This window comes from Brachyistius frenatus, unplaced genomic scaffold (genome assembly GCF_029030835.1).
Source record: "Brachyistius frenatus isolate BFR_SWC_R1_liver_20210118 unplaced genomic scaffold, ASM2903083v1 Contig_43, whole genome shotgun sequence".
Classification (NCBI taxonomy): domain Eukaryota; kingdom Metazoa; phylum Chordata; class Actinopteri; family Embiotocidae; genus Brachyistius; species Brachyistius frenatus.
Genome location: NW_027210642.1, coordinates 741,908 through 768,645, shown reverse-complemented (window position 1 = coordinate 768,645; position 26,738 = coordinate 741,908). Strand labels below are relative to the sequence as shown.

The 26,738-nt window shown below is 42.7% G+C and overlaps 1 protein-coding gene across 5 annotated transcripts in view; it reads left to right on the top strand.

Moving 5' to 3' along the window:
- The window catches only part of prkar1b (protein kinase, cAMP-dependent, regulatory, type I, beta), a 65,211-nt gene that overhangs the window by 11,367 nt on the left and 27,106 nt on the right, over positions 1-26,738 (top strand). For 2 of the 5 annotated variants that reach the window (XM_069702811.1, XM_069702812.1), the window contains exons 3-4: positions 3,893-4,063; positions 8,433-8,524. In XM_069702811.1, the coding sequence (XP_069558912.1) occupies positions 3,893-4,063; positions 8,433-8,524 (263 nt within the window). Of the gene's footprint in view, positions 1-281; positions 376-422; positions 642-863; positions 910-3,892; positions 4,064-8,432; positions 8,525-26,738 lie in introns of those variants that run through there. The other 3 variants (XM_069702813.1, XM_069702816.1, XM_069702815.1) reach the window with 3 other exon arrangements.

Genomic DNA, 26,738 nt, shown 5'->3' with positions numbered 1-26,738 from the left:
ATGAGTAAGGAGCAAGAAGGACAGTGCACGTACCGAGCGGTGTCTGGCACACACAGGGAATGTACGGGATGGTGATGTATCCCCATGGGAATGTTTGGATCCATTCACTGGTGCAAAACATACAGACACACCATTTGGCCAGAACAGAAGTCAATATTGAGAGGGGGGGGGGGGACGTGTGACGTGAGTGAGAGAGAGAAGGAGAGCGAGGCTGTCTGTAAACAGGCATCAGAACGCTTGCGTATGAATGTAGGTGTGTGAGCCACCATAGCTTCCTTCTCAGACTCAACAACAACTATTCAGGATGCTCACAGTACCCAGTTGTCATAGTTACGGAGGGTACTAAGAGGAGCCCGCTCATTGCGCCACCTGACTGTGAGTAAGAGAGAGGGAGAGAGGGAGAACACAGAAACACAGAGTTGCGCAGGAGCGATGGAGCGACAGGCTTTTTGCTGTGATCAGTGTTTTCATCAGTAGACTTGTTCTTCAGCAGCCGTGTCGTGGGGATTGCAGACATTTTGCCACTTGCACGCTCTCACTTTGTCTCGCACCAACTTGGATTCTCTGCTTACTTGCACGAACACACAGCGGCTGCTGTGCTAGAATGTCAGGATGCTGATGCATCGTGACATGTGTGTCAGGTGTGTATGAGATGGGGATCCATGTGTGTTGATTCCCATGCACACTTTGACACACACACACACACACACACACACACACACACACACACACACACACACACACACACACACACACACACACACACACACACACACACACACACACACACACACACACACACACACACACACACACACACACACACACACACACTTTGATTTGATGCCTGGTGTTTCTGACAGGCTGCAGGACACACAGCGGGCCTCGCCAGGGGACCTCCGTGCCATGGTAAATACTCCTGATTGCTAACGTTGGCTGTGTAATGTCCAATGGGTTCGATCAAGAAGGATACAGCACTGTACAAGTTCTGTCTAGGCTTGGCACTGCCTAGTTTTAGTGAGTGTGTGTGAATTTAAGTGACCATTAGTGACGGATCTAGACAGCAGTATGTTAACAGTGTTTGCTAGTTTGTGATTCAGACTTGTAGTTTGTCTGGAGGGAGGGGAGAAAGACTCATGTTTCTATGTAAGTGTTTGTTTGGGCTCTTAGGAGGAAGCAGTGTGTTACTTGATTGCAGAACTTGCCACCTTGATTAAGCTGAGTGAGAGCTCATCTTCGGCTGCAGTCTGCCTGTGCATGTGTTTGTGCGCTTGCGTGTGTGTGTGTGTGTGTGTGTGTGTGAGTGAGAAAGTGTATGTGTGTGCACTGATGCTGCTCTTTGGTTCTGCTTCCCCTCTGCTCCTCCTGCTGGCTGTGTTCCCTCAGGCAGTGACTCTGCGTATGTGTGTGACCTCGAGTGTGTTTGCTTGCTCCTCTGACTCGTGTGTACAAGAGATCTGTATAATCCCATTGTTTTACACAGACAGGGAGTAACCGTTGGCTGTAATGAGCAGGAGAGAGACAAAGTCAGACAGAGCAGGAGGTGAAATTAAGAGATGCGCTGACACAAAGATCATTAGATGAAAGAATAGTTTCTCAAAGACTGAGTCAAAGTACGAGCTAATGAATGCCTTGCAGATCCTTTTTATATGCACGGATGTACGTATGACTGATTCCATGCACAACAAATTACGCCGTCGGGATTATTGAAACAGACAGTTGAGAAAGACTGTGCAGAGAAGTGCTGAGTTTTGAGGTCGGGAGTTCTGTTTGCCTCAGTTTTCGAGTGATATGATGTCTTCTCACTGTCACTTACTTTCTTCGTCTCTTGGTTTTCTTATCTGTTTCTGCGGGGTTCCTGATCTCTCTGTCATACGTTGCTCCCGCTTTGTTTCTTTCTGTCCCTCCCTGTCAGTATATCTGAGCTCAAGGCTTTAAATCATCACTCTGATTCTTAATCCCAGCTGCTCGAGGGCTTTGTTTCCCTCTCACCTTTCCAGCTTTGCAGTGGAAAAAATTCCCTCAGTATGTTTCATAGAAAACGGTGATACTTGAATTATACACATTTAGAGGTGGTATGAATTTGATGCTGTTAGGATGGTGGTATAAAGCTAGATTGAGGATTTGTTCAATAAGCAACTTTTTTCTGCATTTGTGATGTGAACAAGTAAGTTTTTCTTCATTCGTCGATCCATAATAGCACATAGTTATCAATAATCACTTAAATATTAAATGTTATAGAAAAGGATTTAAACAATTTACTAAAATTATTACGGTCTTAGCAAAACCAAAATAAATAAACTATAATGAAACATAAACAAATGTGTTTTTTTATACACTTGAAGATCATACATTTCAGAAAACAATGAAAATAGTAAAAAAAAAAAGTGCACTATTTTAAAGGTCAGTTATAATAAAAAGGAAAGCAATAATATTTTTTTATTAAGAAGATGGAACCTGAGAATGTTTGATCACTTTTCTTGAAAAAAGGCGAAACAATGACAGTAATTACTGATGAATTTTACATCAATAAACTTAGTTCTAGACTCAACATAACGAGAGGGTCTTCTGGAGCGCATGAAACGTGATTGATATTCTGTCTGCGTTGTAACGAAAAAGAGTTATGTGTCTGTTGATTTTACCTGCTTGTTGACTAAATGGTGAATTTACTGTCTTGTTACTCGGCCAAACTCAACAATTGCAGTAAATTTAAATTTCAGTTTTTGTTTGGTGGACCAAGACCAAAATGTGCGTAGTATTGTTTTAACTTTATTTGAAAGACAGAACACTGGTGGTCTGAAAAATTTGTTCTTCCAGTCGCTCTCCTTCTGTTTATTTGTGTCTGTGGTGTTTCTGCTGTACAGTGTGAGAGTGACACTTCTTGCCACACTTAGCTGTCTGAAATCTTGTCTGTCTGAGACTTCTTTGTTCATTCCTGACTGTACAGTAGCAATGCACTGAAAAAGCAAACAGGAATAGCTTTAACATTACAGAAATACTGCTAAAAAAAAAAAAAAAATCTGTGTAAGATATTTTTATTGCACCAAAACATGTAATGGTAAATGAACCTGCTGTTAATTACACACACCGATGCACTCAAATACAGGAATAAGCGCACAATGCCAGCAGATGCAAATAGATCCACGCAGCCATTGTGAGTATCTGTGTAGAAATACACAAATCAGTGGATGATGTCTCCCTTTGCACAAACTGTTATCCCATTCCCTTTGTCAGAAAGCACTCTCACATATGAACAAGTCATCAGAGGCTTTATTGTGTATTTATGTTAATGTGTTAATCAAGTTTGCAATCAATAATTCATCACCTGCGTAGTGTTCAGCAGTTGAAGTGTACGTCAGCCAGAAGCAGCCTGTCTCTGCTTTGATGTTCTTATTCCTTGTTGTTCGTTATCTGAGAGGAGGAGTGTACCTGGTTGAGGCTTCAGGCCTCCAGATGTTAATATTTAATGTATTCACATCATGCCACGGCAGCCACGTGTCGGGACACTGTGCACTCAGAACTAGGACATATCCATTGTATTTTAGCTGAGGTTTATTCTGTTATAATATCTGATCTTCCTAAGAATCCACATGATGTTTGGTGTTGAAAAGGGTATTTAGAGAGGTTTGTCAGCCCTTCTTCATGTGATCCTTTTTGAGGTAAAGGAATAATAGATGCTGTCAGATGATCTTGTTTGTCTTTCCTGAAGCTATAATAGTAGTTGCATCTGCTTTTCTAAACATACATCTTTTTTCATGCATTTAGTCAACGGGGGCTCTGTGTTGCTCAACCATCTGATGAGTTTTATTTTATTTTTGTCTGTATCTCTCTTTAGGCTTGTCCTTCAAAAAAAAAAAAAAAAATCTTGTTTTTTTTCCCCTTGTTTTTACAGGAAGAATGCAAGCAGATCATGGCACGCCAGAAATCTAACAGCCAGTCAGACTCACATGATGATGAGGTTTCTCCTCCACCACCGAACCCCGTTGTCAAGGCCCGCCGCCGCAGGGGAGGGGTCAGCGCCGAGGTGTACACTGAGGAGGATGCTGTCAGCTACGTACGCAAGGTCAGACTTGGACGATGGATGTATCTATAAAAAGCTGTTCACAGACACACACACATCCAGTACATGCAGCGCTTATGGGCACATTTATGCTTATATAAACTCAGTTGTTCACGCACAGACGAATGCAGTCAGCCTGCAAATATGTAGTAACGAAGGTTAACTTAAGCTTGTTTAGTGCTTATATTTGTTGAGAAATTAAAGCATCAAAGTAACAAACATACTATAAAAAACAATTGAATACGGTACTTTCAGATGTAACAGAAATCTGTCATAGATCGGCTAGGGGAAGGACCCAAATGTATAATACAGTGGCAGGTTGAAGAGAACTTTACCTACTTAGAACACAATGTGTAGAGATAAGGTAGAGACCCATGTGTAAGCAGGTGAACACAACAGTCTCTAAGACTGGCAGGAATAAGCTGACAAAACGCTGACAGGAAACAAGATCAGAAATCCAGGAAACCGAACAATTCAAACAACAAAGACTTGTAACAAAGACTTTCAACTAAGACTTGAGACAGATTTATCATAAAGGCTGAAGACAAAGGCTGTGCCTCAATTCACGTATTTCCGCGAGTACACGACATGTTACCACACTTACTAGCGTGGCCCGTGAATTTGGACAGTTTAGTGTTGTCTCAAATCGCACATGGCCATTGTGCACTGACCAGAATTGACCGCAGCATTTGAATGCATCATATCTACCGGCTGCATTTGTTAATTTGACTGAAAAGTGAACGTGTTTCCCTTTTGTGTGGACGCTTACATCTCGCATTCGTATAGTGCGATGTTCGCCGCAAACAGCTGGACTGCCAATTTCAGCAGTTTGAAAATAGGCTAGTGGTCCCTCCCTTTCCGCTACGTAGCAAAGATGGCGACTGTTGTTGATGAAAAGTGGAGAGCGCTTCATACAATTTTTTTTGCCTGCAATGAGTTCACCATTCAGTTCACTCATAGTGCTGTCCAATAGCAGTATGGTGGTACCTAGTGAAAAATAAACACTTTTGTGCGGATGTGCAAAACTTGTATTTGCAGCGGTAGCTTCCTCAGCCGCCGCAGTTTGAAAATACTTTAGGTCTGCGGTCCCTCCCTTCCTGCTACGTAGCCATAATGGTGACCGTTGAGAGTAGAAATTGTCCAGCGTTTCGTACCCAATTTGTCCAGTTTTGCACCGTGCCTATAGTGGACTGCATGTTTCCATGTTTGACAGTGTGAACGCACTTGTATTTAAATTAGTGAGTGTTAGAATGTAAGTACGGGATTTGAGACATAGCATAGGGGAATATGTACTGACTGGGTTAAGGAACACGTGGGGCAGATTGGTTAACTGGGAAAAGGTGAGGTGGGCGTAGCAAGGCAACAGACCGGGCATAGAGACAGACAGGGAGGCTGGAGACCTCTGGTGGGTGGAGGAAATGATACACAGTAAATATGTTCAGGCAGAAAAAACAAAATCGTGACAAAATCAAGGGTAAGTTTTGGATTAACGAGCAGCCATTGAGCTTGTTTATTGTGATTATTGGCCGGCAACAGGGCTGTTACTCTGTTAACACCCACCAAGAGCATGAATGTAAATGGAGCAACGTGAAGGTGGGAAGGGAGATGAGCAGTGTAAATTTATGACAGTAGTTAATGAACAGACTTGGACGCATCAAGGAATTTATTTGCAGCAGAATACCGAGTTTGTGAGTCATCTGCTCAACTGATGTTCAGCACAGATGTTGAGATTCTATCTGTGATACTCCCACTCATGCTGAACAAAACAACTGCTGTTATTTGTGTCGATTTTAACATGTACAAAGGAATACCCACATTTCAGGGTGCCCTCAGTATGATTATCTGCACAGAAAAAAAGCCCATGTACATACAAAAACGAATTAGAAAGTTAAGTGCACAGGCAAACAAGAAATTGAAGAAAACTTAATCCGGAAGAGAATTTTTTTTTTTTTCTTATGCCATATCTTAATTATGAATATGTTTATTTTATACATGATGTTAAAAAAAAGGAGGTTATTGCAGATAACGTTGCATCTGAACTGACAGACTTGACCGAAAACCAGTGAATTAGTTCTTTTCCTTTTTTTTTTTATGCTCAGATTTACTTTCCATCTCTGGTTTGGATGACTATTTGTGTTTTATATTTGTGAACAACAAGGCTGCTAGAGTTATCAGTCCTCTTACAAACTGCCATGATTTATCGGGGCTATAGGAAAGGATGCTCTTATGCCAGAAACTATGACTCACTTTTACACACACACACACACACACACACACACACACACACACACACACACACACACACACACACACACACACACACACACACACACACACACACACACACACACACACACACACACTGTAGCTGGTGTATCATGGCTGTGCTTGTTCGTTTGTAATTAACTTGACACGCCATTAATTGCTGGGTAATGACACAACGGCATGAACCCCCGTCACCACTCTGTAATTGCATGGCCACTGGAGCATGCAGTGTGTTTGTGTGTCAGGTGTGTGCACGCACCCACGTGCCTTCACTTTTATGGCTCTGAGGTCTCCACCAGACCCTGCAGTCATGTGTTGTGGCAAAAAGCCTGCCTCCATCTCCAGCCTCCTTTTCTTCACTGCCACTCACTATCTCATGGACTGAAACACACGCATGCAACGATTCACTATTGTGACAAAAGGAATTACTTCATGCACTTACCTAACACAACAGACCCATCAGAGAAAAGTGAATTAGAATAACATGTAAACATGAAAGCACATTATTGCTTCAGTATGAGAGAGGATTTCATTTGGCCATTTATTTATACTGAGGTTTTACACACACACACACACACACACACACACACACACACACACACACACACACACACACACACACACACACACACACACACACACACACACACACACACACACACACACACACACACACACACACACACACACACACTCAAAGCCTATGCACTGACATTGTCCCACACCATCACTTCAAATGATTTAACAGAACACAATCAATTAGCTAACCCTGCTTCTGTGATTAAAATGGCTCCGCTGTAAAGTGCTATGAGTCTTAACACATTGTGAAGCCTTTCAGTTAAGATCACATTAAAACAATGAGTTGCAGACATGACAAAATCATGCTGCATGTAACCCTGTTGGTTCAGCTGAAAAATTATGAGCTTGTCACCAGCCTATCTTCACTTTTCAGTGCACACGTAATTTAATCAACTGAATTTGATTGTCATCATTTCATAACTGCTTGTGGGTGTAGCTGAAAAAAAAAAGTTTTTTGTGCAAAACACACAAACTTGGACAAGTAAAGAGAGGACACACTCTGAATTATAACTTGGAGTGTAAAATCATTTTGCAAGCTGGTAACAAGCTGAGTGCCATAACATTTCATGATTTCTGCGTGACAGAACTAAAGCTGCAAATTGTGGATGATGAGTATGAAGCTGACCTAAAATCTGTGTCCTCCTCCAACTCCACGTCCATTTCCAGACCAGCCTATTTCTCTTTCTGCCCACTAAGTAGCCAGGCCTGCAGTTTTTCGGACAGATCAGATTTTGGTACTTTTTATTTTACATGTGATGTGGTTGTGTGTGTACTTGTGTGCATGTTGTACGCAGCACAGTGTGGTTGTCTTCATGTGGAGACATCTGTTGCTTTAACTTAATTACAGCCTGCCCCCTCCACTCTCCCACAATGAAAGACAAAACACATACACACATGTATGCACACACACACACACACACACACACACACACACACACACACACACACACACACACACACACACACACACACACACACACACACACACACACACTACACTATACCTCTGTCAGTTATTCTGCAGTCAGAGGGGTTTATGAACCCTTTCCCTCCTTCCTCTCTTTCTCTTACTTTTTGCTTTTCTTACTCTACGGCAACGTGAGTGTAAGTTCTCTTCTCTGATGGCTTTTTATAAACACAGACTGCTTTCAGACGGTTTTCACTGACTTCAGCTGCTTTGTTGTGTCTGCAGAATTTCCCATTGCCTTCCCATGAACACACACCACAGAGTCTGGGACATGAAAATGCATGTTTTATAAATGAGTTCAGGGTTTTCGAGAATTCTTAAGTCTGTATGACATTTTGAGTGTAATCCCTTAGCAGATGGGCTTTCCCAAAAATACACAGGCACACGTGTGGGATATTCCTTTCAGAGTTTGCCAATACTCTGCTCTTTAATTACTCAATTTAGTCTACCTTTGATGTTGGCGCTATTATGTGTTTGTGCTGGTTTGTTTCATGTGTCCACCTGCATAATGTTATTGCTGTGCAATTTAATATAATGGCTATTGCTTCTTTGTCTACACAGGTGATTCCAAAAGACTACAAGACTATGACCGCCTTGGCCAAGGCCATCTCTAAGAATGTGCTGTTTGCTCATCTGGATGACAATGAGAGGAGGTACAAAACTTGTGTGACCCTCAATAAGATCTTTCATAGGCTTTCACAACATCCACTGTGATGCCAGCAGCCTAAATGCGAGTGTTTGTTTGTAAGCTGATAGAATCATGAACAGGTCATTGTTCCTGTTGAGTGTATTGCCCTCGTGGCCACTGTGTGCCAGTATTGCCTGCATCCCAAGTCAGCGGAGACACAACGACAGAGGAGCTGAATATGGACAGATGAGGCAGAGGTGAAGGGGGCGCAGCGATGGGTGGGTAAGGGGCAACTGGATTGTATTGCATTGTGTTGCTGGTTGTTATGGGAACCTGTGTGTGTTTCAGTATCATGTTGCGTAGTCAGATATGGGCGGCGGTGCACTGATACAGTGCAACGGAATCAACAATTCTCATAGTTGTCTCCGGGAGAGAGAGATGCCAATTTCCCTCCATCCCTCCCTTTTTCTGACCATCTGCTCCTATTCATTGTTCTCCCACATTCCTTCTCTCCTCAGCCATCTTCTCATCATCCTTCCATCTGTCCCAGATCTCCAGTGATGGCTGGGTCTGGCTCTGACAGGGGATGGGGTGTTGTGGGAAAGGCTCTCAGGTGTCTGGCGGTCCTGCCCGCCAGCCGGAATAGTGTTTCATTGGCGGGGAGAATCCATTATGCCCCATGGAGAGGAAAACACCAGAGCTTTCCTGTTGGCTAAAGCCTCCACAGACCAAACCCAAAACACACTTTTTCCACTCTTTCGTCAGCTGACAATTTACCGTGCTCCCTTGGCACAGGCATGCAGGCCTCTGATTGCATGTCACTGCCTCTGAAGGAGCCTTGAGCCGGGTGCAACAAGTGATAGATCCGGACAGTTTGGAAACCACGTACTTGGGTGGCTGATGTGGCAGATTAGACTTACAACAGAAAAGTATCTGGCAGCAGACCATAAACCATCAGGTTTTGATATACTCAAGGCCTCTTGGCATGCCAAGCTATGTAATGGCGTTGTCATCAGTCCATGAAATCATGCATGATATGGAATTTATTCAACTGGCTGTCATGTTTTCTGTCTCACTACAAAGAGCTAGCATCAACCATTAATGCAGCGCACACAGGAATTCGTTGTTGTGGGATTTGTGGGTGAACATGCCGCTAGCAGTGCAGAAAACCTTGTCTGATTTGCTAGATTGTACAGGGACACGGCAGTTAGTTGGCTTCGCCTTCCTCTAACTCGCTGTTCCTCTTTCTGTCCCTCCCTCTCGTCTGTTCTTTCTCACTCTTCGCTCACAGCTGATGATGCTGGACGGCTGGCTTGCTAGCTTGGCCGCACTGCGGTTGTGTTGCGGTTGTTGTGCCTGGAGCCCCCACAGAGAGACATGTGTTCATGTATGCCCGATGTGGTTTTCCAGCTTTAAGGAAAAACTGCACAAAGCAACCAGAGGGCCTTTATATTTGGCTCAGTCGCTTTAAAGTGCACTACATGTTGACACTGGTCAAGTGTGGCATAAGATTTTGCCGGGGAAAAAAAAGAGACATCTTTTATTTCTGCTCATCATAAATGTCACACGGTATTGACAGTTTACAATAATAGTGTGTATCCCTGTTACTACGGGCCGGACAGCAAAACAGAAACTCAAGCCAAACTAAGCTTCTAAGTGAAGAATATCTTTTGCTTGTTGATGCCTTCTGTCGTTGGCATTGATGAAGTCACGGTATGAAGTACATCAGCTTTCTCTAGATGTGCCAGAACGGCCTTGGACTGACGCAGATTAGCAGATGGAGTCTCACTGCACTCCCACTCTCTGCCTCTCACTCTCTCGTTCTGCAAACAGCTGGCCATCCGGGTTATCAGGCGTTCTGACGCATATGGTCTCATTGGGTAAAAGGGTAGTGACAGTTTACAATTGCTGTAGGTATGGGCCTGTATTTGACATGACAGAACATGAACAAACTATTTCCCATCATCAGGGGGGTTGGGTGAGTGCATGCAACTTTGGAGTGACAGACAGGTACATGAAAAAAGAGGTTGTTTTTCCTGGATTTATTTTTCTTTACTGCTGGTTGCCATTGAACTGCATGGTTTCTATTTTGTGCAATCATTTCCTTGATACATTCATAAAATGACAATTTTATTTGAGGTCTGTGTGAGACATTAAGAGAAAAAAAAAACATAGGACTGATAACTGCGTGTGTGTGTCAACGAAGCATTTTGTGTAATTATTCACGCAGCGGTTATGTAAGATGAACACCACACGATTTGTTCCCCCATTAGCACTATATTATGCTATCATCCCCTTCAGTAATGAGTAAGATCGAAAACAATGAGGCCTTCTTTGTTTCCCTGCTCTTGCCACTGCTTTCTCCCCCCCCCCCAATTACTTTTTTGTGGACTTCTTGTCCTGCTTGTTGTCTCATCCTCTCTCAACACGTCTCTCACCACGTCTCTGATTTATAATCTCTCTCATGTTCTTAACTTGCTTATCTGCCTTTTTAGGAATCTTGGGAGACTGTACTGGCTCTATAAGCATGGCATTTTTACTCAGCTTACCAATTCTCTTTTTCTTCCTTTCAATGTTTTGACATGTCTTTTCAGCTTTATTTTACAGCACAGTCCAATGCTACACTTTAATCAGTAACAATCAAACTCTGTAGTTTTATATGCACTTAATGTACAAACTTCAAACTTAAAATAGTAATAACATGGGTACAGTTAGTATCATGCCAGTCCATGCCTTTTTCTAAGATAATAATGAATGGACTAAAAGTGTTGACTGTGTGTGTGACTTTACTTTTTTTTTTTTTTACTTCTTATTCACATGCACACAGCTAAGACTGCATGAATGAGAGTGATTTAAATTCAGATTGGATTCCAATGATTCTAGTGTAAGCCATTCCCCCAGCACTCATACATAAATATTATACAGTGCATGTGTTTCCACAGGATTTTTTTCAGCAGTGAAGCTGGCCCATTAGTTTTCTGTTGGGGCTGGAATGACTATGTGTGTAATTACAGGAATGAGCCAGACAGGAGAAAAATGATCCAGGAGGGCATCTCGGGACAAGCAGCGTATTACTTCAACTAAAACAGAGCCAGTCAGTGGTCGGTGCTTTGATCATATCCTGTTTTGTAAATGCTCGCTTCCTTGGCTCACTTGGCAAGGGATATAAATAATGTCTGTCTGTCTGTGTGTGTGTGTGTGTGTGTGTGTGTGTGTGTGTGTGTGTGTGTGTGTGTGTGTGTGTGTGTGTGTGTGTGTGTGTGTGTGTGTGTGTGTGTGTGTGTGTGTGTGTGTGTGTGTGTGTGTGTGTGTGTGTGTGTGTGTGATGTGGGTATTCATGGGGGGAAGGCAAGAGCTAAGGTGTTTACTCTGAAAAATTCAATAATTAGGTTACCTCTTTTTCAAAACTGTCTGAGCACATATAAAGGCAGAAAGGCTTTGAGGCAGGGACAGTAAAACAAAACAGACATGGCTCCTTCTGTCTATCTGAACTCTCAACTTTCCCCAACATAATTAGGTAATCATGCAAAAATGATTTATTGTGTACATACTATATTATAATAAAATGTTTACAATATACTGCATGAGCAGTAGTTGAATTGAGATCAGAAGGGTGAATCTGTAAGAAGAAAAAAGACAGATCCTGGTACAAGAATAAAGAAAACACACCGCGCGCGTGCACACCATCACTACAAAGGATGACAGGAATTACATTATCATGAGAAACATGCACACCCATACACACATATTGCAAGTACATTCTCAGGTCTACATGTCAGAGTGTTTTCCCAGTGTGTCTGCTCCAGCTGGGAGCGTTGAGTCTTTGATTAACACACCATTCCATATGTCAAACTTTATGGCCTCAAAGTCTTTGAGCCCCACCAGCCGTGTGTGTGTGTGTGTGTGTGTGTGTGTGTGTGTGTGTGTGTGTGTGTGTGTGTGTGTGTGTGTGTGTGTGTGTGTGTGTGTGTGTGTGTGTGTGTGTGTGTGTGTGTGTGTGTGTGTGTGTGTGCGTGTGTGTGGTGTGTGTAGTCCATCTTTCCTCAGCTGTCTGGAAATGAAAGCGTCACACATTTTGCCGCCTCACATTTAACAAACCTCTGGTTTTGAGAACATATTTCTCTTGTATTTACAGTATTTAAAGCATATTGTGATAATTTTTTGTCTGCCTGATTCTGCTTTGGATACAACTGATCCTGTTTGCTCAAAGGGTTTTAGAGTGTCATGTACAGCTGCCTTAGAAACCTTCTGTCAAGCCATGATTTGATGCTGAGGAAGCCCCTTTTTGCTTTTACTTTTGAAACTTTTCCTTTGTTCTGATGCCATGTTTTCCCACCATCACAGTGCTACTTAGTAAGCAAACAGACCTCTGCTGGAAACTTGAAGCACAGCCAGGTGAACAATGGCAGCAAGTTGATCTACTTGAACAAGCCTCTGATGAGTCGATCACCTAAACATGTTGCACCAAGGAGTTAACATGGTTGATGCCACACATTTTCCTCAATTAATTGCTCACCGAGAGAAATAGTGCTGACCTATTTATTCCTCCTTTCATGTGACTGATTTTCTTATGTTTTTAGATGTTTCTTATTCCTCAAACTTCCAGATTATTTACAGGTTTTAAAATATCACAGACTTTCAATGCCGCCTTACACTATTTAACCTACTATGCATATAACTGTCATTCAATTTTTAGTGTCAACAAAGTTGGAAATATTGTTTTGCTGGAAAAAAAACAAACAGATAATGGTTTATTGGGAATACAATCTCTGACAGAATGAACATACACTAAACCATTAGAGGACAGTATCTTTATCTGTTTTTCTCTTTGACCTCTGTTCTCTACAGTAATATCTGAACCTGTGCCATGGTGTTGCTGCCAGCAGGCCACAGGGCGGACCTTCTATCTGCTGCCTATCAGCTGCCATAATGACCTCATTATGATATGCCCATACAAACAGACACATGGTTACACAAGATAAGCTGAGAGCAGGTGTTTGATTTCACATTGTGTTCAGCCTACTTCGCTAACACTCAAATGAGCCTGCAACCACCACCTGTCTCAATACTGTAACTGTACAATCGTTATCATATCGAGTGAAACTAATATCTCATCTTACCATCTGGATGTCTGATAGTGTGTTTTGGTTTTAGATAACTAATAGCACATAGATTTGAATACTTTTAAGATTAAAGGTTTAAAATAGAAAATATCAGGATTGATAACAGAATTGGGTCATACTCTTTTGCAACAATTTGGATATTGTCTCAGCCATTCATTTGCAGCCTATCTTTCCACCACTTCCCCCCGTTAGATTCTCATTGAGAGCCAGTCTTTTAAAATGGTTAGTTGATGATCGCCTGTTTAAACACATTGTCTTTCAGTTCCTACTTTAATAGGGTTTCTTATCTAACTTCTTACTGAAGCAATATGAAACTTTGTATGTTAATGTTGGCCTGCGTTTGTCAGGTTTTCTTCACACTTGCTTAAATAACCCCTATGAGCGCCTGCTTTTCTGCAACAGTTTTTGTAAGAGGCCTCTGGGAGATCTTTTGGAGGTGCAGTTATTTTTCCCTCGACACAAGCAAAACACACACAAATAGACACATCTATATGCTCATCAAGTTGTCTACTCCCATCCACATGCATTAGTCTAATGCCCTTATACCACAAAACACTCTCTTGGGGACAGTACGCACACTCAAAGCCCTGCTCTCTGTACAGCCACATAAATAGTCTGGCAGGCACGAGGAAACCCTGTTTATCCCATTTCTTGAACTGTCTTGGCAGACTTTCTAATATTCTAAAATAACATACCATCTGGTAATAGGAGTTGCTGAAACGTTTCAGGTCAAGACCTAAATGTAAATCAAGTAAATGTAGTACTTATATCTTTGATATGTGGAGAACCAGAACCTCAAAAACCAGACAATACTCCAAGAGAAGCACTGCGAACACAACAGTCAAAAATGTGCAGTAAATATTTTAAAGCCAAGGCTACAGTGGGGGGAAAGGGGTTGCGGAGAGGTGGTGCTTACCTCATCCTGCCTGCTTTAATCCTCTTATTAACAAGCAGAGTAATGAGTTGATGAAGTGACTGATTAGTTGACCTCTGACCCCTAAACCCTGACCTCTGCACCTTCCCCACTAGCCCCTGCCGATGGACAGGGAACATCTTTAGTGTACTAGCTCTCTTTGTGTGTGTGTGTGTGTGTGTGTGTGTGTGTGTGTGTGTGTGTGTGTGTGTGTGTGTGTGTGTGTGTGTGTGTGTGTGTGTGTGTGTGTGTGTGTGTGTGTGTGTGTGTGTGTGTGTGTGTGTGTGTGTGTGTGTGTGTGTGTCTGTGTCTGTGTCTTTGTGTGTGTGTGCCTAAAGAGGTGCAAAAACAATAATAAATAAATCAGTGAGTGACAGAAAACTCAAATAAACAAACAACGGCAACGGGAAAGACACTAAAACTGCCTGAGAGATTCATCTCATCTTATGTTCCAGCGGAAGTTTATTTAAGGCCTGTGTGAAGGGACAAAACAACAGAGGGGGTGTGATGGACAGATAGTGTACTGTCTGGCCATATCAGATGAACACAGCTGTTGTCATCTTATCTGATAACTCAATAGAACTGATGTGGAACTTGAGCTTTGCGCTGTAGTGAATGGGTTAATATCTGAAACAGGCAGGTTGTTTCTGAAATGTGTGTCGGTGAAATGAAAGCACTGTACCTACATTGAGTCTGTTGTTACCATATAGCAGCCCCAAGGGTGGGGGGGGGGGGTTGCCACACACAGATGAAACAGGTATTGACTACTGAACTTATTGCTTTATCTAGACAGGCACACGTATTGTGCTGTACTGGAAACAACATATACAAATAGGCTCAAGGTGATTGTGTGCCCATGGGCGTGCACACTTACACTCATGTGTCTGGTGACCCCCTGCAGACTGTCCTTCAGTGCAGTATAAAGTGCAGGGTAAACAGGATGTAGAGCCACCGAATGGCCAACTGGATGTCTGTGAGTTTTCTCCCACCCAAATCTCTTTTTCTCGTGATTTGAAGATGACTATTGAGGAAGTATCCCTTAGTTTCTGGAGTGTGTGTGCTGGCTTTATGGTCATTTGAGTGCATTTTCGCATCATTGAGAGGACCGGCTTCTCTGTGTTCAGGTGGAAGAATAGTGACGATGTTTGACTGCATTTGATTTGTATTTTATGGTGGGCCGCGCAACAACGGCAGTATGCACCATGAACAAATTAGCAGGTTTGTGTTGTGTGTTGTTTAGTCTATTTGTCTGAGTGTGTGTTTGTGTTTCCTGTCCTACCGGTTCCCTCATTGACTCTCTGTGTGTTCTCATCCATGTTTTTTCCTGAGAGCCTGGTGGTCCTCTTTTTCTCCTTTTCAGAATTCACTTCTTTTCCCGTCTTTCCCTTTCTCTCTCTTCCTAAATCATGCAGGCTCATTCACATCTACATCCACGCTCACATCCAGTCCCTCCCCCACAGTCTCCTCTCTCTGTCCCCTGCATGGCTTTGTGCTGGTTGCCACAATGCCAGGGGCCAGCCGATGAGGTCACTCACCATAGGAGAGCTGCAGGCCTGACTGAACCTCAACCATCCCCACCACCATCCAGCACTCTCACCTCCCCCAGCATATCACGTCTTTGCTTCAGCTCAGACAACTTCACCTTTACGCCCACAGGGCGCAAACCACAGGGCGCAAACACAAACATATCATTTGTAGGAAGTTCATATCAGCCAGCCTCATGTTTGCATGCTAGTGCAGATAAACACACTCAAACATCAGCAAGTGCACACATGTATGCACACACGCACACACTCAACAGCACAGATAGCTGGAAACTTTTGTCCTCGCTCATACCCTCTGCTGTGTTTCAACCTGTCCCCTGCTGCCTCTTCTGCCCCCCCACCCCCTCCGTCATCTTTCTCCATCCTTCACTCCAACCATTTCTCCATCAAATTGTTAGTAAAGTGAGAAATGCAGTAAAGTTAGTAGAGTCTGGAGACCTTTTAGAATGCTGTATTCCCTCCAAAATGTACCCTTGAGTCGGTGCGGGACAGTTTTCCAGCTAGCTATGATTCATCTCGGTCCTTTCAGCTGTTTATGCCATCAGTGCATGTGTGACTGTGTTTTTATGTGTGACAGCATGTGTGTGTGTGTGAGTTTGTGCACTTGTTTGTTGATGCATTTTTACAGACACTGGGCAAGATGTGACGTACAACATATACATGGTTTTAAAAAGTACTCTGTGAATTTATGTTTTTGTGAATGCATGATTACAGCAAACAGAGAGACTGGCCCCCTGTTTGGATCAGAACATCAGCTAGATCAAATGTCAACAGTGGAAGAAGGAGTTCATCCCCAAACAAAACATTCAGAAATATCTGAACTGCTGTGAGAGCAAAAGTGGAGCAAGTAAGAGGAAGCGTAATAAAAATCACTTGTTAACACTTTTAGGGTGCGCTACCTGTGTGCGTGTCGTCGTATACTGGTTAGGAGTAGCTCGGGTCATTTGTGATCGTGAACAGCGTCACGTTTCACTTCATGTGAATGAATACTGTATGTAGGGTAAAGGTGCGAGTGTGCAGGACAGTAACTTCCTAGCCAGCGTTTGCCCCCGTTGTGAGGACATGATGTTCCTTCAACCATTCAGTGCCTTTATAGCTCAGCCAGGACCTAAATTCAACCCACACACTGACCACCACACATTAGCATGGGACAGAGCAGCCTAGCGCCTTACAGAATTGCCTGGGTCGGCCCATGGCCTCCTATTGTATACATCCCGTCTGCTTTGTCTATGCAATGGCGATAGGTTCCAGTGCACAGGCACGGACAACAGTCTTGTTATAGTGTGTTAATTCTCCCACGACCTCCTCGTTGGTTTGATGGTGTCACTCTGTTTGAGTTTCATTTAGATTAGAGGCACTCAGCCTATTTCCATGCTTGATAAGCTTCAGGATGGGACATTTTATAGAGTTTGTGTTTCGGATTTCAGGCCATCACAAAGTGACTGGGCTTTTCAGGACATAGTTTTATTTAATAATAACAAGACTGAATAGAGTAACCTAACTCGTAAAAGAGTTGACGTGGCTGCGTAATTAATTGTATTCAGATTGCTTTTTGTTTCACATATCTGTGGAAACTTAATTTGTGAAAATAATTCTGTTGCTTCGCAAGGCTTTGTCTCGTGTAACAAACAGTGTAAAGACAGAAACAAAGCAAAATCTAATGTCCATTAGAGAGATAGAAAGTACATCCATAACTAAAGTGTTTTTTCCTAAAATAGATTCAGAAACAAAGGCGACACTCCATTGATGATAGAAATAGTAAATAGGTCATATAGCCTTGGTATTTTTTGGTCATTTTCAGGAGAACATCTTTTCCTCAGTAATGACAACATCTAAGGTTTCTTCATGAATTACATTTTCAAAGCCAAATTAAAAAAGTTTTTAATATTCATTCAGGTGATCAATTAATTACATTATCGATAATATGGGCCCTAAATAGCGCACACTACAACCAAAAAGCTCTTAAAGGCACAAAGAGAATAGATAACCAATATTCTTATTGACGAAAATCATGAATGAAACTCATTCTCTCAGGTCATTCCATGGTGTTAGTATATTATACACAAGGTGATAGGTGGTTGCTCAACACAGTCCTGGTCTGCAGTCTATGTGAATGATGAAGCTGTCTCTTTTACAGAAGGGAAGGCCTTACGTCAGTCAGATGTCAGCTATGTCTCTCCTCGACATGCACCCAGTGCACTATTACCTCACTGCCCAGAGTGCTGGTTGATGAGGTTTATACACAAGTACACACACACACACACACACACACACACACACGCACGCACGCACACGCACACACACACACACACACACACACACACACTCGTTAGTACGGTATACAGTTTTAGCCCTTAGCAGTTCTAGCGGATACTTCCTTCATTTCTCTCCATCTAATCAGCCACCTATCTCTCTCTCCTTCTTCCTCAGGCCCTCGGGTGTTTTCAGAGTTTTCACCGTGTGTCTCAGTTTCAGCGTGTAAATGTGTTTGAGCGTGCATGCATAATGTCCCGTGTTGTGTAAACACCTCTCAGGTTTAAACCCCAACAAAGGACAATTTGCGTCTTGATGTGCTTCTCAAATGCTTATCTTGTCGTAGTTCGTGTCTTCTGCGAGCTGGGAATGGGGGAGGGCAGAGGAGAGAGGAGAGGAAAAGACATGCCCGCGGGGCGGCGGCATGCCTTGTGATGTTTAGCAACATGTCAGGATACGTGTGTGTGTGTGTGTGTGTGTGTGTGTGTGTGTGTGTGTGTGTGTGTGTGTGTGTGTGTGTGTGTGTGTGTGTGTGTGTGTGTGTGTGTGTGTGTGAGAGAGAGAGAGAGAGACAGAGAGAGAGAGAGACAGCTCTTGGCACCTGTACATAGGGTTATTTTTATCTCTATACTGTACATTTGTGTGCATTCAGTGGAATTATTTCTTTTCTATCTGTAAGATGGGTTAGGAAGAGAGTATGTCTCCCCCTCTGTCTCTCTCTCTCTCTCTCTCTCTCTCTCTCTCTCTCTCTCTCTCTCTCTCTCTCTTTGCCTCATTCCAGTGACACGTCCCCTGTAGACACATCAGAGAGGTAGAGGCTTAGTCCTGTCAGCGCCTGATTCAGCCTGACCCTTTTTCTAAGTGGAGGAAGAGCTCGCTTTTTCCTGCCCTGGGGCTATGAACAACAGAAAAGGTGGTGTTAGGAAAGTGTGAAAATCCACAAGTACTGGAAATGGGATGTAGACTGACAGCAGGATGAAAATAAAAGTTAGAATAAGTGGAGTAAAAATTCTGCTTTAGTAAAGTTAGCGCAGCAGCCTAACCATTGCTCTGATAAAAATGAGAGGAGGGGAAGGAGAGGGGAAGGAGAGAGAAAGGGAGAGGGAAGACGGGGAGAGGCAGCAGAGTCGGACATGTTTGTGATGTTTTTAGGCTGACATCATGGCTGCATCAGCAGGTGGTGTGTGTTGGATCATCAGGTAGGCCTGTAAAACAGCTTTGTCACACTGAATACACACAACAGTCCATTAAAAGGAGCAGGGGGGCTCTACCAGTGTCACTAGGAAGCCAGTAATGTAGTCAGATATTTCGATGATTGTGTAAGTCAGATTTTTATGTTTCTATAGTTTTTCTTAATTGAACTCTAAATGTTTAAGATTATTTATAGGAGGAAACAAATTAGATATGGAACTGGTTCTTCGCCTGGAAAACAATTCACCTCTCATCTGCAATGACGTACAATCATGTCAAAGTTTTGAACTTACAAGATACTAATGAGGTGTATATTTAACATGAAGATACTGACAAAGTTTGATGTTTGTTTTTCTGCCCTGTAACGCCTTCTCCTCACATCATCTTATCAACTGCTCCCTCTTCTTCACTCTTCCTCCTCAGGCTGGTCCTCTTACCTCCCTGATGCCGACATGAATGTTTCAAGCATTAGTCCCAGCAGAAGAATGAGACTGTACAACTTTTACATCATTATCACTCATTATCAACCCTGTTAGAAGGTTTGACAATTGCTGGGAATTTTTTTTTTTTTTTTTTTTTTTTGCGTATGTGAGTATGTGTGTGTTTGTTTATTCAAAAACGAGTTTGAACAAGGTGTTCACTGAGCTCGCTCTGATAGGAAGCCTAATCTGTCTGGTATTCACGGCATCAGATGGCAGCTTCTCAACACCATGCTCTTCCCAATCAAATCTCTTCTTCTGTCCTCTCTGATAATTTTTTTCTCTCTAAACCTTCCCACTGCCATGGCAGAGCCAACACGGGGGGAGGAAATCACTGGTGCTACTGTAGGTACTGGGCATGGTGAGGAGGTGATAAGGCCGGATTGGCTTCTCATGCAGTTGGCATTGGCAGGCTCGGAGGGTCTGAGGTGCCAGTGCTGGTTCAGTGGTAGTTCAGCCTGATATTTCAAATGTTTCATGAAAGCTACTGGGGCAGTTAGTTTTATTTTCTCCTCACTGGCTTTCCTTTATTCGTTTGATTGACTCATGGACGGTCAAGTATGTTTTGTTTACTTTATTAGATGCAGCATCAGTGAGTGTTTACGATCAATCAGTCACCCTAGTAACATGGTCTGCTGTTTTTTTGTTGTTGTTGTTCCTCTGGTAATGTCACATCTCAGTTACTGCGGACCAGTTATTGTCAAATCGGTGGGGGCCGGGGGTGTGTGACATTATCTCACAGGGATCTAAAGGTTTTCTGGCGAGAACAGTTTTACAGCTCTCTCCCCTACATTTAATTGGACGAATGCACCACTTTTCAGCCGTCAGTGATCTTTGAGTTTGATTTTCAAAAAGAAAGAAGCAGTTCGGAGTATGTTATATTTCACCAAATATAGCTTTCTGAATAAATTTGACCCAAGAAATGGACCCTGCAATTTCAGAACTTTGCTTTACATCAATAACAGCTGTCGTAGGTTAAATAGGTGTGAATGACATTTGGGAATTAATAGAGATAGTATGTGTCATCATCAGTTTGTTGATTGGTTATTTAACAGGATGATTCAGAAAATTAATATAGATATCTATCTGCACTGTCAGTAAAAACTGTCACGTGTAACATGCCTGACATAGCAAAACTACCTCACCACGACTCTTGAGCAGTTTCAAAGTCACAGGGATTGGTTTTAAGAAAACCTAAATTGAACTTCATCTCTCTAACTCTCTCTCCAAATGCTTATCTTTCTTTCAGGTGGTCTGAGCATTGCAGTGTAAGTGACAGCGGATTTTAGCAGACGTCTACAGGTCACACAGATCACCAACATAAACGCACTGACCCTCGGGTGCTTTGGTCCTGCACCGCACAAATACTGAGACACACTTCTACACTTCAAGGCAACAGGATGCATCCACGTTTACACCCCTTATAAACCCATCAGAGCCAGGTGTGTGGTTTTAACACAGCGTGATCCCTGCCCTCTGCTGGTTTCAAATACGTCTTCCAACATTTAATCACAAACTACTTGAACCCACTGAGACCTCCAACACTGAACATTAGCCCCCTATTAAATTGTTGAAACAAAAGTATCAGTCCAAAGCACTAAAATGTTTTATTAAGGATTTCAAAAAGTCTTCAGTGTTCAATGGACCACGGCAAAGTAAAAGAACACCAAGTGTGTTTTGGAGCTTATGACATTTATCAGACCAGGAGTTTTATTGACCTGAGGGCCAAATCCAAAGGCCAGTTGATTTTATGAAAAGTGAAGGTTCTCTTTATCCTCGCCTGACCTTTACATCCTCTCTCCTCCCACATTGTTGACCATCCCTAAGTGGTCATCGCCACCAGCTGTAAACTGTTATGTCCACCTGTAAACCTCCAGGACCACCTCTGTGGTGCATGGCTATGCATGGTGCAGGCCTATTCACTCATTAGCCCAGACAAACAGTAGGACCTTGTAAAAAGTTTAAAAATGGCCCAGAGGGGAAATTTTCAGAACTGTACCTAACTGTATATTAATGTATCTGTGCCTTTTTCTATACAATATTAGCACAAAAGTTGACAGCAAAAAAGCAGAGGCACACTACTGTACAGCTGCAATACAACCAGAAATGTGTGTACTAGGTTACACATTTCTGCTATTTAGTTATTGTTTACACTACTTTTTGGGTGTTGTCTTTCAAATTCTGTGTTTTTGTTTAATGTCTCTGAGAGTAAAATGACTAATTGAGTGTGATAATCCAGGGTTTCCTTTTTCTTAAGAGTTTTCAGTCCTGCGTACTTGTCATTAAGACATTATGCTGTGCAAAAACCTGATCGAAACGGAAAGAAATCCTTATCAAATGGTCTTTTTAGCCACCATAAAATGTGAACCTTAATTTCAGTGGCCTCTTATGGCGAAAATCATAGTGTAGCTGTCATGAAGTATTTCACCCAGTTCTTTTATTCAAGGTGGAGTACAGTTTTGAAAATGGACTACAGTTGGGGTTTGGTGGTTTCAGGCGATCTTTGAGGTTTGTAAGAAACAACTGACACTGCTGGGGGTTTCCCTCAGAGTGTGGAGGCCGATGTGAAGAAATGGGCAGAAGCTGGCATGACCAGGTTCATCCATTTTTTTTTTTTTTTGTTGTTTTTTTGCTGGTGTTCTTGGGCACGTGCCAGAAGCTTTTATGTCATAAATAAATATCCTCCCTTAACACTTCAATACTGTATAATTATCTCCCACTTTTTTCTCTCTGTCACTCACTTTGTTACATTATATTACATGTTTTCAGTGGTGTGTGTCTCTGCATGTGAACGGATCTGTGAGTGTACCTGCTTTACAGGTTTATGTAATCGTAAACATAATTTAACAGAAAATCATTGCGTAGTCATTAACAGAGCTCCATGAGGTAAGTTAGTTGTTCCATGTGAGTAACTGCTTGTGCTTAACTTTAAACACTGGACATTAAACTGTGTATACCACTTAATCAGCCTCATAAAACTGTTTTCCAGCTGACTAAGATAACAGGCTAAACTGTTCTGTTTACAACAATCTTCAGTCAAAAAAATTATTGTTTTTGCATTCTCATATTTGTGACTACTTGTGCTTTACACATTAAGCTGACCAATCACAACAGCAGCCAAACAGTAATACGAGTTATTCATAGCAACCTGCCACTACGGGTTGCTGCGAATGTGCACAGTACATCTCTACAGTCCTCCAAGAGCTTTTAATTCTCGGTGGACTACAGTAAGTATGCAGCGTAAATTCTATGTTGGGAAGGCCCAACCAGCACGCCTCCTGAAAACATATCGCCTTGTTTCCATCAAACAGCTCACTCACGATCACATCTGCATCTTAGCGTCTGCAAGATGTGTAAAACTGATCAAACCTTTCACAGCAGTTATATACTTGATCACAATGTCCATCTTACATATTTTACAGACAGTGTACATTTGGTGTTGTCAGGCCATTACTTAGATCATGGAATTGTTTAGACTTGAAAAACAAAGACTATTGTTCTGGTTCGCTAGAATCAGCAGTCTGAATTACTATCAACTGTGGTAGTGAAAATTAATCCTTCAAGCACTTACATTGTACAAGCCAAACCAGTGGCACATTGCTGCCAAGCTGAGACACAACTTGGAGAGCTGGGAAGTTCCCGCATGTGGTGGAGTTGTTGATTATTTGGATATTGCAAAACCTCCTCCACCCAAACAGAGTGAGCAGTCTGGACGGTCTCCCCATTAAGGACTTGTGTAACTCAACATTCTGCGGCCCATTAAGAAACACAAAGACATGGCAGCACGCCGCGCCATTAAAGAGCCCGTTGGTGTTAATGGTATAATGGCAGTGCTGTGTGTTGATGTAGTAATGTAAAAGATAAGATGGCAGTTGCTGAACAAACAAACAGCTGTGCTGTAGGAGAGATTAAGAAGGAGGGAGGAGGGAGAGAGTGAGAGAGAGAGAGGGAGGCCGTCATCGCCAACCTGGAAGAACAACAAGCAATCCAGCTCCAACAAGCAGGCCTGATTTTATTTCATCAATGACTGAATTCCCCCAAGTTAACCACTTTTTTTTATGAGTGTTTGAGAACAATAATAGGCTGTTGCTGTGCTGTTGTGGGCATGCGTCTTAAGAGTAGTTGAAGGAGCGCACAAATGTCCGTATGCAATACACGTGTGGAAACACATTAACTGTGTTGAAAAAATGTCACCCTACGGTGGCAGCATTTTATTCTGTTACTCTGACTTTCCAGTTTACCTTAAAAAGAAAAACACTTCCACGGTGAGCACAACACATTGCGATGCAGGGTGTTACGTAAAGGTGTCTCTTTCTTTCTATTATCATTTTAATGATAGTTTTACCCATGACTGCATCTTTTGGCTTCATGTCAGTCCCTTGAAGTCTTTGAACTTGAAACTGATGCATAATTGCTATGAAAGCCAGCTCAGGTTATAAAACTGCAACTAATTTAAGGCACCCGTCAGTTCACAAGAGGATACTGTGTCAATGTCATGTTTTGGTTGACCTCGGTGTGAAAGCAAACGCACATATGACCAGGGTGGAAGAAGGCAGTAATGTGATGGAGGTCATGTGACAACGTAAAAAAGTGATAAAGGGGTGATAGATCAAAGCCAGAACTTTCCCCCATGAGACCAGGGTTTAAGTCTGAGACATGTATCCCTTTAATAAAATCTTTACCTGGTCCTGAATAAGTCGTTTTTGTGGCTAACCCTTAACACCTGGTTTTCAAGCATTGGTGAGGCAAAATGTGACACGTACACATATGCTGTAGTGCACTGACGGGTGTATTACACACTCTGGCGTGATACCGTGTTGTAAAAAAGTGTCATCCCTAGCTCATGCTTCCTTCACTACAAACAAACACTCATGGGCAATTAGCTGTAGATGTGATGTCATGTGGACCAAGTCTCTGTGTGTGGGCACATATTGTGAAAATTTCACAATGGGAACAAAGACCGTATGAATGTAATTAACATCTGAGTACTAAAATATAAAATATTTTACAGGCCGCATGTGCAATTTTTTTGCAATTCCTGTGTGCAGGATCATTCACATGCATTGCAGAGCATATCTCCACATATCTCAACCCTGACAGAAGCTTTGTCTCCCTCCCTACCGTGGAGGTGAACTTCCTAGCCCCCCCCCCCCCAATCCGCAGCGTCTCTCTGCCTCTCTCGCTCTCTTTTCTATCTGTCTCCGTCAGAACAGCACATCCATTGTTAGTAGGGTTGCTCTGCCTTTTCACGAGGTCAGAGGGGCTACAGGTAGCGGAAAAGACAAGATTAATCACTACATCTGGGACACCCAGAGAGGGGGCGATAGACCGAGAGATGGGGGGAAATAGGTGGAGCAGAGAGAGAATTAGAGGGAAGAAAGGGGTAATTGAGAGGGGAGAGGAAGAGAAAAAGTGATCGAGAGCAGACATGGAGGAAGTTAAGGATAAAGAAAGGGAAAGAGAGACAGGTAGAGACAAGGGGAAGTAATTACCTGCATACGTATCTTTGTTGTGCTCACCGATGCATTCACTGACTGAATGGGGAGAGGAGAAGCATGAAAAGAGAGGTGGTCAAGTGTAATTACCTAAACGCAGGTTTGCTTGTCTTTGATCCTCTTGCGATAACTCTGTCGCCCAATCTTGAGGATCCTACTTAGCTGTGTGATGTGTCATCATCATCAACATCGCTGCCAAAAGGCATATACCAAAATTCAGTCATACCACACTAAGGAGCGCATCACTTCTGCCTTCTGCTCATTTTGTGGATTGGTCTGTCAAAAGTTAAACGCTTATGGCTGAGAAGCACTGATGTCCCCTGTTATAATCTTAAGTTAACGCCTTTAAATTGGTCTACACTGTTGAATTCCATGTTTTGCCAAGGAAATTATTTTCATAAACCACACATTATTAGTTATACGTGACTTAAACAGACTCCATGCCAAGCACAGGTGGTCACAGATGTGAGGAGAGTTGGGGGCACTCCTGCAGATGTTGCTCTGACTAACCACCATCAAAGTGTTTGAGCGCCTTGCGTGTCATATCAGAGGGCCCGTGTGCAAGTTTTCATCAAAGAAGCCTGTGCATGAATATGTTGTTACACTTACAAATGTGCGTGAGTGTGTTGACATGCACAACTGCGTGTACCGGCTGGATGCACAGTACCACATCGTTACATAATGTACAAACGGGGTTGTGCATCTTTTAGCTCGGGCTTGTACACTTCAAAGAGTGAGTGTTTTTTTTCTTTTTACACGTGTGCATGTCTGAACTGCGAGTCTTCAAGTATGCGTTAGTCAGTGGCCAGCTGCGACGCACAGGGCCTACCTGTGGGTGTAATTGGCCTCAATCCACCTTCTTAAGTCTGCTTTTTATTCAGTGTCACATAAACAAATACCAGCAGGGTCCGTTCACTTCCAAACCACTCAATAACATCCTCAGATCTCGCCCCAACATCTGTTGACCTAACAGTTTTTTGCCGGGGAGGTTTCATGAAAAGCAACACTTCTTTGTCTGCAGTGTGCTGCAAGTTGTGTTTGGCCGTGGAGGCCTTCTCATTTCTGCAGCGCTGCAAAGTCTGGTGCACTGTCAGGAGCACACACTTATTCAACACCCACAAATTATTTTGTACAAACCTGTGTGTTTTCATAACCTGTATGTACTCAGATGCAGACGGGCTGGCTCAAATACACACATTTAGTAATGCACACGCACGCACGCACGCACGCACGCACACACA